Source organism: Scomber japonicus, chromosome 7, assembly GCF_027409825.1.
Source record: "Scomber japonicus isolate fScoJap1 chromosome 7, fScoJap1.pri, whole genome shotgun sequence".
In the NCBI taxonomy this organism is placed as follows: Eukaryota; Metazoa; Chordata; class Actinopteri; order Scombriformes; family Scombridae; genus Scomber; species Scomber japonicus.
Genome location: NC_070584.1, coordinates 36,555,519 through 36,569,885, shown reverse-complemented (window position 1 = coordinate 36,569,885; position 14,367 = coordinate 36,555,519). Strand labels below are relative to the sequence as shown.

General features: G+C 40.9%; 1 protein-coding gene across 1 annotated transcript; it reads right to left on the bottom strand.

Annotated features, from left to right (window-relative positions):
• Window positions 1–696: 696 nt before the first annotated feature.
• On the bottom strand, window positions 697–10,017 carry LOC128362375 (neoverrucotoxin subunit alpha-like). The gene is made up of 5 exons (XM_053323115.1): window positions 9,966–10,017; window positions 5,750–5,789; window positions 5,487–5,660; window positions 2,677–2,842; window positions 697–1,914 (listed from the first exon to the last, which is right to left on the bottom strand). The coding sequence occupies exons 1-5, from the start codon at window positions 10,015–10,017 to the stop codon at window positions 1,411–1,413; spliced, it is 936 nt and encodes a 311-aa protein (XP_053179090.1). The 3' UTR covers window positions 697–1,410.
• Window positions 10,018–14,367: the final 4,350 nt, after the last annotated feature.

Below are 14,367 nucleotides of genomic sequence, written 5' to 3'. Positions count from 1 at the left end.
CCACTCCACGGCTGTCACTAAGGGTTTTTATCACAGGTGAAATGAAAAAATGGAAATTTATGGCACACACACACACACACAGAGACACATACACACACACACACACACACACACACACAGCGACACACACACACACACACAGAGACACACACACACACACACACACACACGTTAATTATCACCAAATGATTAAAGTTAAGATTCATTGTAAGTTGTGTGTCTGAAACTGAGTCTGCACTAAACTGAATGAATTATAGAACTATTAATAATGTTCACATTATTATTAGAGGGACATTTTTCTGAATGTGACGATAAAGACAGATCAAATGAAAGCTTCTATTATTATTGATCATCCTTTTTTTATTGGACATAACAGGTGATACAGTGTGCCTGAGTAACACAAACATACAAATGATCAACTTTACTTGGTAAAAAGACAAAAACAGCAAATAAGAAACATGAAAAGATTAGAAACAGATGAATGATGGTGTAAATGAGCTTTTTATTGTGGATATTTAGTAAGGCGCTAAACTGTCAGCTGTTTGTCCTCTAATATTCTGTTCACATACAGCCAGAGCTGCAACTATTAGTCCATTCATTGATTATCCATCAACACTAAATCAGCACTTCATCATCATTTTAGTCCTTTTGAAGCTTTTCTTTGTCTCACATGATAATAAACTGAATGTTTGATGTTGTGGACTTTAGTTCAGACTAAATGAGACATTTAAAGACGCTGCCTTTGACTCTGTCCAATTACAACCAGCATTTCACACTATTTACACTATTTCCTGACATTTTAGAGACACAACTATGAATGGATGAATGGATGAATCATCATGTTGATTGACAGCTGTACATGCACATCCAGTAGAGACACACATAAAAACATGTTGGTTTCTGAATCCACTATATGATTCAAAAAACAAGTCATTGAACAAGAAGCCAAAAAAGCAAATAAGAGGAGAAAGAACAAAGTTCCTCTATAGGCCAGCAGATACTTCCTGTCATTATGTGTGTTATAGTTAGTGGCTAAACTCTTCCAACATGTTTAAAAAGCTCGCTCACAACTTGACGTTTCAGTAAACTTTGAGCCGCTGGTGGTTTTCTCTCTGAGAGCTTCTGAGTTTCACTTTGGGTGTTGGACTTGAACATTGACTGAGACTCATAAGGATCAAAGCCACCACCTCCCAACCTCCAAACAGTCCTCTAACAGACTGAGATATCTGCTCTGAGAAAATCAGCTTCTGTTTTACAGCTTTTTAAATGTGGATATATGTGACTGACTAACTAACTGTCAGTCATGTGGAAACCATGTTGGCTTTACAAACTCTATTTACAACCAGTGAGAGATCAGGTTGGTACTAAATAACATGAGAACCTTTCTCTGACAGGAGGAGACTCTCCTTCCTACAAACCACACAGAGACACTGAGGAACCATACCAACCAGACCCAAACCCAGCACACAGAGGTTCAGTGAATGTGGTGTTGAAGGTGTGGAGGTGGATCAGTGTGTCAGAGGAGACTCTGTAGAAGGACAGAGTGCCAGCAGGACAGTCCACATACACTGCTACTCTCTTAGAGACAGAGGAGGAGATGGGTGTTTGTCTGTCATTGTGCCAGGCAGAGTAACCATCATCAGAGCAGAACAGACTCCAGGACTGATCATTCCATCCAAACATACAGTCTTCACTGAATCCTTTCCTGCTTATTCTTCTGTAACTCACTGATATGAAAACGTTTCCTCTCCTCTCGACCTCCCAGTAACAGCGACCAGTCAGATCATTTCTACACAGCAGCTGAGAACAGGTGTCAAATCTGTCTGGATGATCAGGATATGACTGAACCTCCTCCACCCATGTCACCTTCCTGTTGTTATCAGACAGTTTGAGTCTTCTGTACATTGTGTTTGGATCCAGTTCCAGTTCACAGGCATCTGATGGAGAGAATGAGACACAATACAGCTGATCAGTTTATCAGCTGTTTCTAACCACATGTCAGTCGGCCATCTTGGACAGTTATGTACTGTCCAAGATGGCCGACTGACATGTGGTTATTGATCTATCATCTGTTTGATGATGACATCATCTTCATCCTCAGTAGGACTGACACACACACACACACACACACACACACATACACACACACACACACAGATATTTAATGTTTTATGACTTTTTATTTTTTGTGGTGTTTTTGTCGTTCTGTTCTGGTTGTTAGTCTGAATGTTGACTTTATGCTTCCTGTTTGTTTTTCACAATAAAATAAAGAATAAAAATAAAAGCAGACTTACACTTCCTCAGACCTGGTGTCAACCATCGGACTCCAGCAGGCTGCAGGCTGAAAGGAGGAGGGGGGGGGGGGGGGTCAGAGCAGCACGTTCTCTTTCAGCATGCTAACATGGACGTTACATGGCTCTAGTCTACTGTTTTATTATTCTCTTCTAATGTGGGGTTGGGCTTTCATACACTTTGATCCAATCTGAATCCACTATCCCAATCCTTCTGAAACCCTGATTGAATCTAATCAGGTTTAACTTTCAACATTTACAGGAAACTTCAGTTAGAAAGAAGAAAAAGTCAAAGATTCAGTTGAGATCTGTGATCAGCTCTGACAGAGAAAATGTTTGCAGCTCTTCCTCCTCTATCACACATTGTCTGTCCATACCTGAGAGTGTCCAGTCTCCAGTGTGGATCCTCCAGTCCAGCAGACAGGATCTTCTCTCCTGAGTCTCCTGGATGATTGTAGCTCAGGTCCAGCTCTCTCAGATGGGAGGGGTTGGACCGCAGAGCTGAGGCCAGAGAAGCACAGCCTTCCTCTGTGATCAGACATCCTGACAGACTGCAAACACACAAAACAACACACATGTCACACAGTGTGAGAGTACTGCTGTGTGCAGTCACATACAACAACAAACTGTCTCCAAACTAACTCACTAAAAGATGAAGTGAATCAGGGAGCTCCAGAAAGTTGAGCATCCAGCCAGATGGGAAGATTCAGCAGCATGTTTTTACCTCGTCATTGTGATCCAAATGTTCAAATCATTCTAATGTGTTTATGAAGAGTGAAGCTTTTGCCAAAAGGAAGAATAAAGACGCACTTCTATCACAGTGCTGTGTCAACTTTTCAGGTTTTTTAAAACTCCACTAAATCAAGGAGCCTCCTGATATAAAATGTGACTTCACAGAGGTTCATCAAAGTCTCCACCAGACAGGCTAGTCTGCTCTTTAGCCTGAAACTGCTGCTTGAGGAACCCTGTGAATACTTGACTGTGCAGCTCCAACGGTTTTTACACACTTTTAGAAGAAATGTGGGAACTCTTCATTTTACAGCTCTGCTCATTTGATGGAAAGTAGCTGATGTATCAATAATCAGTGATCAATCATCTGATCATTGATCAGTGATGATTGAGGTTTAACCTTTGTAAATCTGACATTTAAACTAACTCATGTTTGTCCTCACAGCTGTCTGAGTAGCTGCAGTATGATTGGTCCATCCATACTTAGATACACACAAGCTGCTCATTTGGTTTCCATTCTTTTCTCCATAAATACAAACTAATATTATAGATATATAAACGGCACCGCTGTCAACTTTCACTCACTCAGAGACACTACTGATAGCTGCGTGTGAGATGTTTAGGGACCTTCTGTAAACACTGAAATCTTATGTTTCTTTCCTTCCTTCTTTCCTGTGTAATCGTGGTCCATATGTCTCCTCTTCCCTGGAAATCTAATCCTTTTCTTTGCCAAACTACTTTGAGAACTTCTTTCATTTTAAAGCTTGAGAACTTGACCATGATGGATCTTGGCTGGACTTGGGTCGGGGGTTTCGTGGTGAGTGGCTGGTGCGTCCTCACAATATTTAAGGCTATGGAGGTAGGGAGCTCCAGACCTTTCATAAGCAGCTCCTTCCTTTACCCCATATATTCTGACATTATAATGCTGTGAACGCCCCTCCAGGTCCGCCAGTTTATACGCTCCTCAGCTTCTTCCACTCTTTAGTAGACCTTATTAATGTCCCCTCTTATGTCATTTACTTTCTGGCTGGAGTGCTTTCTGAATTCTCGTGGCTCTTTCAGGATAATGTGAAGATTAGCATCATGGCTCTGCTCCAAGTCAGTCAGCTGCATGTCCTCTAGCATATTGCTACTAGCTTGTGATAGTTGAACTTCCTCTCTGTCGTCGTGTTCCTTCCTTTGTGCGACACTTTTCATAACTTTTCTGGGCATAATCTTTCCCCCTTTCATCTACATTTGACTTACGCCTCTCTGTTGGGTTAGGGTTAGAGTTAGGGTTAGTATGTATTTAAGGTTTACTGTTGGGAGCCTGTCGCTCTGTGCTGCCATCCCTTAGCCAGCCAGACCAGAAGCTGAGATATTCAACCATCATTATTAGTATTTTTTTACACAATCATGGCCAAAAGTATTGGCACCCCTGCAGTCCAGATAATGCACCACTTATCACAAAAAGATTGTTACCAAAAAGTTCTACTTTGGTCTTATCGGTCAACAGTACGTTCTTCCAGAAGGATTTTGGCTTTGTTGTGTAAGTTTTGGCAAACTCCAGTCTAACTCTTTAATGTCTTTGTGTCAGCAGTGCCATAGGCTGGAAACTTGATAATGTTGCACACCGTGGACACAGGAACACTCAGATCTCCGGAGATGGACGTGTAGCCTTGAGATTGTTCATGTTTTTCCACAATTGTGGTTCTGAAATCCTCAAATAACTCTTTGCTCTTCTTTCTTGTCTCCATGCTCAGTGTGGTTCACACAGACACACAAAAGGTATTGGCAGCAATTTTTCCTCAGGAAAATGTAAAGTACACACAGGATCATACATGGTCTAAGAACATCATCAGTGTGTATGATGTGAAACAATTAATATAAAACAAAAAGAAAGTAAAGAACTCATTATTGTAGCTGCAGTATTGTTAAACATGTTCTACTGTATCTGGTTAACATAGATTGTTTTTCTCATACACAACACACTGAGAGCCTGGTGGACATATAAGGAGAACATCTACAGCTTCAGAGGGAACCCAACACCCACAGCTCTGAAGATGAAACTCATTGAGTAGAACCGTTGGTTGGCCAAAAAACACTGATGGAGCCTTTTTAAAGACATGATTGTTATTGAAGGTGTAAAAGAAGGACAACATAAATGCTGCTTTCATGTCAGAACTTTTGTAAAAGTTACCCCACCCCCATATTGCTTAATTTATTTCTTGATGTATTGCCTCAAAATATAAAAGTGACATTGAACTTGTTGAGTATCAGGCCTCAATAATCAGGCAAGGAAAGAAAAACATGCTTATTGAAAATTGAGCTGCAACAGTTCACTGAAATATCATGACATTTGAAGTTGAGGTAAAAATTGGTTTAACAAATCATATCAGAGGAGCAATCCTACACAGGTTTAATGTTTATCCTCTGAAATCATTCAGAGTTTAAATTCATCTGTTAAACAGGTTGATGAATCCTGACCTGAGAGTTTCCAGTTCACAGTGTGGACTCTCCAGTCCAGCAGAAAGCTGCTTCACTCCTGAATCCTGCAGGTTGTTGTTACTCAGGTCCAGATCTCTCAGACTAGAGGACTGGGAGCTGAGAACTGAGGACAGAGCTGCACAGCTTCTCTTTGAGAGGTTACAGTCAGTCAGTCTGGAGAGGAAAAACAATAAGAACATATTTATTTTTCTGACATTTTGAAAAGAAAGCAGAATATTAAAATAATCTATCTGAGTACTTACAGAGCTTTGTTGGAGGCTTTGACCACTGGCAGCAGCCTCAGAAGAGCTTCCTCTGAAGCAGAGTATTTCTGCAGGTCAAACACGTCCAGATCTTTTTCTGATGACAGTAAGATGAAGACCAGAGCTGACCACTGAGCAGGAGACAGTTTAACTGTGGAGAGACTTCCTGATCTCAGGTACCGTTGGATCTCCTCCACTAGAGAACGATCATTCAGTTCATTCAGACAGTGGAACAGATTGATGCTTCTCTCTGCAGACACATTCTCATTGATCTTCTTCTTGATGTACTTGACTGTTTCCTGATTGGTTTGTGAGATACTTCCTGTCTGTGTCAGCAGACCTCGTAGGAGAGGCTGATTGGTCTGCAGTGAAAGACCCAGGAGGAAGCGGAGGAACAAGTCCAGGTGTCCATTTGGACTCTTTAAGGCCTTGTCCACAGCACTCTGGTAGAAACGTGTTGATTCAGGTTCAGATTTGCTTTTAAAGACTTTAGACAACCAGGATGTTTTTTCTGCCAGCAGATTGACTCCAGACTTGATGAATGTCCGATGGACATGAAGAGCAGCCAGAAACTCCTGAACACTCAGATGGACGAAGCAGAACACTGTTTCTGAAAACATCCCACAGTCCTCCTTTTTAAAGATCTCTGTGAACACTCCTGAGCACACTGAGGCTGCTCTGATATCGATGCCACACTCTGTCAGGTCTGATTCATAGAAGATCAGGTTGCCTTTCTGCAGCTGCTCAAAAGCCAGTTTTCCCAGAGACTCAATCATCTTCCTGCTCTCTGGACTCCAGTGTGGATCTGTCTCAGCTCCTCCATCATACTTGATGTTCTTGACTTTGGACTGAAGAACCACGAAGCGGAGGTACATCTCAGTCAGGGTCTTGGGCAGCTCTCCTCCCTTTCTCCTTTTCAACACATCCTCCAGAACTGTAGCAGTGATCCAGCAGAAGACTGGGATGTGGCACATGATGTGGAGGCTTCGTGATGTCTTGATGTGGGAGATGATGGTGCTGGCCTGCTCATCTCTGAATCTCTTCCTGAAGTACTCCTCCTTCTGTGGGTCAGTGAACCCTCTGACCTCTGTCACCATGTCAACACACCAAGGAGGGATCTGATTGGCTGCTGCAGGTCGTGTGGTTATCCAGAGGCGAGCAGATGGAAGCAGTTTCCCCCTGATGAGGTTTGTCAGCAGCACATCCACTGAGGTGGACTCTGTAACATCAGTCAGGATCTCAGTATTGTGGAAGTCCAGAGGAAGTCGACACTCATCCAGACCGTCAAAGATGAACACAACCTGGAACTCTTCAAACCTGCAGATTCCTGCTTCTTTGGTTTCAGTAAAGAAGTGATGAACAAGTTCCACCAAGCTGTACTTTTTCTCTTTCACCACATTCAGCTCTCTGAAAGTGAATGGAAATGTGAAGTGTATGTCCTGGTTGGCTTTGTCTTCAGCCCAGTCCAGAGTGAACTTCTGTGTTAAGACTGTTTTCCCAATGCCAGCCACTCCCTTTGTCATCACTGTTCTGATTGGTTCATCTCTTCCAGGTGAGGCTTTAAAGATGTCTTCATGTCTGATTGTTGTTTCTGGTCTGTCTGGTTTCCTGGATGCTGTTTCAATCTGTCTGACCTCATGTTCATCATTGACCTCTGCAGTCCCTCCCTCTGTGATGTAGAGCGGTGTGTAGATCTCATTCAGAAGGGTTGGGTTTCCTGCTTTAGCGAACCCCTCAAACAGACACTGGAACTTCTTCTGCAGGTTAGACTTGAGTTTGCACTGGCACGCAACAAGAATCTCTGAATGAAGAAACAACAATTGACAGAAATGTCAATGCCACACCTTTCCTACATCACAACTTTTGTTGGATGGTTCTTAAACTGATAATCTATCATTTACTCCCTCTTTACACAGTAGTTGCTCAGGTTTTTGGAGGAGAGAAACTTCTCTCTCAAACTTAGTTTTCAAAATTTATTGCACAGCTACTTTTGTCACTTTTCATGTGAGCGACTGAGCGCAACACCATAAATCCCTCCAGTTTCTTACAATGTGCACCTTTATCCACATATTTAACTGTTATCATGTCTCCCCCTCGCTCTATGGTGGCATACAACACAAAGACTAGAAACACCTGTATGATGTTTCCACTGCAGGAACTTAAGGTGTATCCATTGTTATTGGTTCTGCTTTTGTTTCCACTGTTCTCTCTTCACTATGAGGATGAGTTCCTGAACCTAAATGATACTTCATCCAAGATCAGGTTCTCACAGAGGAAAACACAGGTTTGCAACATGATAATGTGAGTTTAGACTAAAATTGCTTGGAAGGCAGTTTCAGGATACAGTATACTCTACTTTGTGTCACATCTCCATACAGTTGACCAATCAGGACATAAAGTGGATGTGATTGTTGGTTTTGGAGCAGTGCAACAATAATTATTGGACTTCACTGTCTAGAGGAGGTCTGACTATCCAACAAGTGTTTCAGTTGGAGCACACTGAAGCCTTAAGAAGCATTCACACCTGAGGCCTGTACTACGAAACTGGATTTTCTCTTATTGAGGTAACTTCAGGGTTAACTCTGGGTTTTCCGTACTACGAAGCTGGTTCACTTCTTACCGGGGTAAATCACCATGGTAACTTATGCTGAACGGCTAACCTGCTCCGGAGCAGGTTATGTTCTGGATAAGGGATCAATGAGTACAAAAGCACCACCTCCTGACCAATCAGCTCTCTTAGAAAATGACCCGCCCATTCTTAAAAGATCCTGGCTGTCAACATTGGTGCGCGGATCGTGAGAGGAGCGCTTAGGAGAGAATGAGCTTTTAGGGATAGATGCAATTTTTTAATTGACCAATATATATATTTAAAAAATAATCATTGAGGCACGTGGGGGATATTATTCTGTAGGTTTGACATCCTGAGATCAAAGTGTCAGGGAGCATAATAACTGTATTTATTTATTGTAATTGTAAAAAATTGACGAAAATATATATTTGTAAAACAATCCTTGAGGCACATGAGGGATATTATTCTGTAGGTTATACAGTTGGTTTGAAATCATTCACTCAAATGGTTGAAGCGCATAATAGGTTTGTATTTTGAATGTTGAATATTAAACTAACTTAATGTCTCTTATGAAAGGAAGGGCACTGAGGAAGCGCTCTGCCCCAAACGTCTGTGCCGTAATAAAGTGACATTGTGTGATCAGAGTGCTGTCCGTTTATATTGTCTGATAAATTAATATTGTATGATCTCATGAATTTACACATTAACAGAGTCGGCAATTTTCTGCCAGCATTCCTTCCTGCTTGCTTTTGTCCTGGATGATGTTTGAATTCTTCATATTGTTGAATAATAATTGTCTGCTCCTCCATGGTAAAGTAGTCTGCTCTGCAGAGTTTCTGCATGTTTGTGATTGGTCAGACGCTGCAAACACCTCCCCTTTATGTGAGCGCGCAGAGATCCAGATTGGAAAACCCTGGGTTCAATTACCGAGTTGATAACCAGCTTCGTAGTACCGCTTATCCTGGACTGTGAATATCTGGATAAATCAACCCAGGTAACGGAGAGATATCCTGGATAGGTTAATCCAGCTTCGTAGTACAGGCCTCTGGACTCATGGGACTCTAACGACTGACAGGCTGATGGAATAATGACCCACATGTGGGATTAATAATGGTGTTCAGAGTGAATGAAAAGTCAATTTTTCACACCTCAATTATCAGTGTGCTTTATGAATGTACTTCATGAACATACAGAAAGGAGAGAGAAAAAGGAGAGAAACTGGAGGGAAATAATAGAAAGAACCAGACTTCCTGCTGAGTCCTGAGTTCAGTCAGAGGCTGAACTAAACACAAACACACAGAGGAACACTCCCAAAGATACAGTGGTGTGTCTGTTGCTAGCTGGCTTACACTTAATGTACAGTTAGTATTTAGGCTGTTGGGCCAAATAAACACACATGATCCAGCAGTAAAACTTGTGTGAGTAACACGAGGTGAATATTGGCTTTGCATTCTGTGTGAACACAGCTTTAAGGTGTAAACAGCCCTGCAGAGGTTCAACACCTGTAACTTCCCACCAGTCAGTCAGAAGTAAAGAAGACTTTTGGATGAGAGGAGAAACACCTTGAAGAATCTAAAACAAGTCCACCGACCATCGACTGAGCATTTCTAAATATCTTTGTAACATTTGAATCTTTCCATGACTTACCTTTAGGTTCTGGGAGGTGGGACAAACACTTCACTAGATCATTCCGACTCATCTTCCCTAAAATCATTCTGGTCACTTTAATAGTGTTTATACAGTAGCTCTTGAACATCTGATCCAGTGTGTCCATTCTGTCTGCTTTCTCCAGGCGACTCTTAGGGATTGGTTTGAAGTCTTCAAGTACTCCCCGCTGACACAGGTACCACTGGAATTTTTTTAAATCCTCAGATCCCAAATCCTCCAAACACTCCAAGAGGACCTCTGTAGGTATCACCACCTTTTGTGGTGCTAAGATCTTAAGGAATGACAAAAATCTTTATTTGATTAACAATTACACAGTGAATTTTACAGTATTGTCTGACCTCTGCAGTTATTGTTGTGTCCATTGGTCTGAATAATCACCTGAATTTAATGATTAAGAGGCATCTCCCAATACTTCTGTCTATATAGTGTATTTCCTGACAAAGTCTAATATAACTACCTAATTTGGCTACAGAGATTACTAAGCAGCACTAAAGATGTCCTGTCTGGTCACCTGTTCCCTCATTAGTCCTGTCTGTATTTAAGTCCAGTTTTCAGTTCAGTCTTTGTTGAATCATCAGTTTGATTCTGTTCTGAACTACAGTTTGTCAAGTTTCAATAAATATCTGTGTTTTAGATCCTGTCTGCCTGTCTTCTCTTACACTTGGGTCCATCTGCCTTCACTCCATCATGACAGAATGATTCAAACAATAATAAACCCAGAAGATGGACTGTCTTCACAGGAACTAAGTGAAGTAACATAACATTTTGTGTCTTTGTAGTGACTGGAAATACTCCTCCAGTAGTGAGGACAGAGAGGCAGACTTATCATCTTGGTTGAGGGAACTTGAGGACTTTATTAACACTCATGAATCCCAGCCTGCACCTCAGTCAGTCAGTCAGTCAGTCAGTCGGCCTTTTCCTATACGCATGTGCTGGCTTTACTTAACCCGGTTTGACTCGACTGGGATTTGAATTACAACAGGGCTACCTGCCTGAAGGTGTGTCTTTAAAGAACCACATTCAACAGTTTTAATGTCATTGGTTCTCAGAAGAACTACAGCATGTTTCCTGTAGGACAACAACAACTGCCACAAATGGTTTGATAACATCTGTGCGGGCTGGGAGGAACAGCTGGGCCATCATTATTTCATGTGTTATTGGTCTCTTCATGTTTGGTCTTTTTTTCTTGTGTTATTAAAATATATTATGTGAATAAATCTCCATCAGTTGCTTTAGTCATTTGTCTTTCATCTAAAATATTTACACTTTAAATGATGAACACTTGTGTTTATAGTGGTGCCATAAATACTCTGCTTTGTGTCAGTTACTTTAAGCTATATGTACATACAGTATGTGTGTGTATAACTGCTAAATTGAATGCATCAGATGGTATTTTGTTAGTGTTGGAACTCAGAGGAGAGTTTAACAAACATCCAGCAGGTGGTGCTAATGCAGCTAAATGGAAATGAAGGAGCCTGATGTGCATCATTTGGACTTGTTGAAGCATGTTATGTTATTGTGCAGGACGGATGTTTTGTCATGATTGATGTCGACTTTGTAGACTCAGAAACAACCTGAAAGTCCTGTAAAATCAGCAGCGTGTAGTGTTTACAGTGTGAAGACAGAGCTGCTTAAAGACCGGTGATAGCCTCTTTTTTCCATCTCTGGTAAAGACAAATCTAAAGTCAATGATTAAAACCATATATGGTCAGAAAGGTAAGAAGTTATATTTGACTTAGCCAACAACAGCTGACTTAGTTTTGTGCAGTGAAGTCATTTTCAGTTCTGTGACGTTTGGACAATCCAGCAACACCTTCCAAACCCAAATCTACACCCATGAGTTAAAGCAGAATGTGAACACAAAGTAGTCTCCGTGTGGAGCTCAGCACACAGTGACGTTAATCTCCTGGTGGAAGCACCATCCAGTTGTTTATTGATAGATTGGAGCACACTGACCTGTATGTCGGAGCTGGATGAGGCCATTTCTTCTCTTTGTCCGGGTTTCTGGTCTAGTTGTCTGGGTTCTTGTTTTCCTCCTCCGTTACACACTTGTTCTTTATTTCTACATGTCGTCCCCCTGGACTTCCTCTACCTGAGTAAAACAATAAAAAGATGATAAAGAAGTGAACGTTTGTCTGTAACTGCTTCTCTAAATCAGTCTGTCTGAACTCTGGGACTCCTCGGCTCCGTTCACCTCAACGTCCCTTTTTCCCACAGTGCACAGAAACCTCCTGACCAGAAAAACACCACTCAACTACTTTTCATTAAACTAGCATCAAAACCTGTCAACTATCAAACATCATCCAACCTTAAAACTAGTTTTAACAGCAGATTTAAGAATGTTTGGCTTCATATAAGAAATGAAGTGTCAGAAATTCAAGTTAAAGATGCTTGAAACTGGATTATATGGATGTCTCTAAAGTTTCCTCAGGTTATGAGTTTATGAGTTGTGGCGTCTTTAATCTCTTTGAATCCACTTTTCAGACTCGTTTCTGCTCATTTTGAGCTGAAAAACAGACTGAATACTTTACTGAGACAAATGAAGAGCAGTTACCTTGAAACAAGTCTAATCATCTACAGTGCAGAATCTGTCCTTCTCCTACATGAAGGTGGTGATTAATCTATAGTTAATAATTATCGCCCTATTTCCAAAATATGCTGACTTGTTAAAATCCTGGAATCACTGTTTAATAATCAGCTCAGGTCTTATCTCTCTTTGATCTCTGTGCTCACACCCTTCAGTCTGGTTTTAGGCCGATAGATAGCATCATATCTGCAACGTCACTGTTTTTAAATGACGTTGTGTTTGTCCTGGATAGTAAAATATCTCGTGCTGCTCTGTTTATACCTGTTGAAGGCATTTGATAATGTCGATCACTCAGTACTGGTATAAAAAGTATATTGGTTCAGTTTGATTCTGTCAGTTGTCTATGGTTTAAAAACTAATTCTCTAATAGATCACAGAGTGTAAAAATGGATGATGTTCACTCTGATTTCATAAATATTATTTCAACAGATGTTCTACGAGGTTCTTTTTAGGTTTAATATTGTTCTCTATTTACATAAATGATATTGTCCCCTCTTCTGAATCCTGCAAATTCCACCTTTATGCACCTTTATAAGTTAGTGTTAAACAGACTAAACTAAATGGATGCTGTTCACTAAGAATACTCTCCCTGAATCCTGTACTGTTATTTCTACTAATGGGACATGCACAGAGAAAGTTAAAGTATGAAACAAAGCAAACTTACAGTTAACAGTCCAAACTGCTGAAGACAAAGACTCTCCACTCCACGGCTGTCACTAAGGGTTTTTATCACAGGTGAGCTGTTTCCTGATGAGTCAGAGCTCCACCTGTAGAGGAGGCGGGACAGGAAGGAAGACTCACTACATGACCACAGTTGATGGATGTTTTTCTATATTTATTGTTGTATTGATGGTTTCTCAGTGTTTCACTGTGTGCTGTTAGAACAAATAATCATCATGACGTTGATGTGAAGAGAAGCTGAACGTTACATTTACATTCATGAGATTTAACACATTTAACTGACAGCTCACTGAGTTCATTGTGTTATAAAATAACTGATTAAAATGATTACTGATTAACTTTGACCTCAATAAACATGAAATATAATCTTTCATAAATAACCTGAGTATCAAAGACCAGACTGAAGTCCAGATTGTGTTTAAGGATCTGCTTTTATAGTTTTATGAGTTAATGTTGAACTGAAACACAGTCAGACTGAACAGTGAGGATCAAACAGTATCAACTGTAATGTGAAGAGTTGATATCTTTAAATGTTGGTAACCTGCAGCACCTGATGAAGACACACACACAGGTTCATTATTATTCTGCAGTCTGACAGAAAAACTCATCAGGAAATCAAAAGTGTGTTTCTACATGTAGACTCTGATTTAAAGGCAGCCAGCTGTTATTCTGAGGATTTACTGCTGGATGAACTTTGTGGCATTGAGTCTTTAACAAAGAGCAGAAATCAGTGATGAAGTGATGAGAGTCTTGTTCTGTTCAGGAAGTCAACACAGTAACAAACACAGAGCAGCTTGTTTGTGATGAAGAGGAAACATTAGAGATCCTAATGAAGACAATTCAAAGCAAACAAAGGTCCACTTACTCAACTTCTTCCCATGAAGGTTTTCTCTGTGCAGCTCTCTGCTGTCTGGACCAGGTCTGTTTCATAAAGAGCTTCGTCAGGCTGCTGTCACACTGAGACACTGAACACCAATAAAAGCATAAAGCAGCTCAGAGCTCAAAGATCAGCTGCTTTAACCCTTACACACAATATCCCTCACATCTCTACACATGATAGAGCAGAGACAAAGAATTCCTCAGTTTTTACTTCCTGGAAACATTTTCTCTGTC

What these genes read in the sequence shown, in the direction of transcription:
- LOC128362375 (XM_053323115.1), bottom strand. Translation starts at nt 10,017, where the DNA reads ATGAGTCGGAATGATCTAGTGAAGTGTTTGTCCCACCTCCCAGAACCT. An exon ending in AAAGCCTCCAACAAAGCTCT is followed by an intron (nt 5,661 to 5,749) that starts GTAAGTACTCAG and finishes TTTCCTCTCCAG; the next exon opens with ACTGACTGACTGTAACCTCT. An exon ending in ATCCACACTGGAGACTGGAC is followed by an intron (nt 1,915 to 2,676) that starts ACTCTCAGGTAT and finishes CTGGAACTGGAT; the next exon opens with CCAAACACAATGTACAGAAG.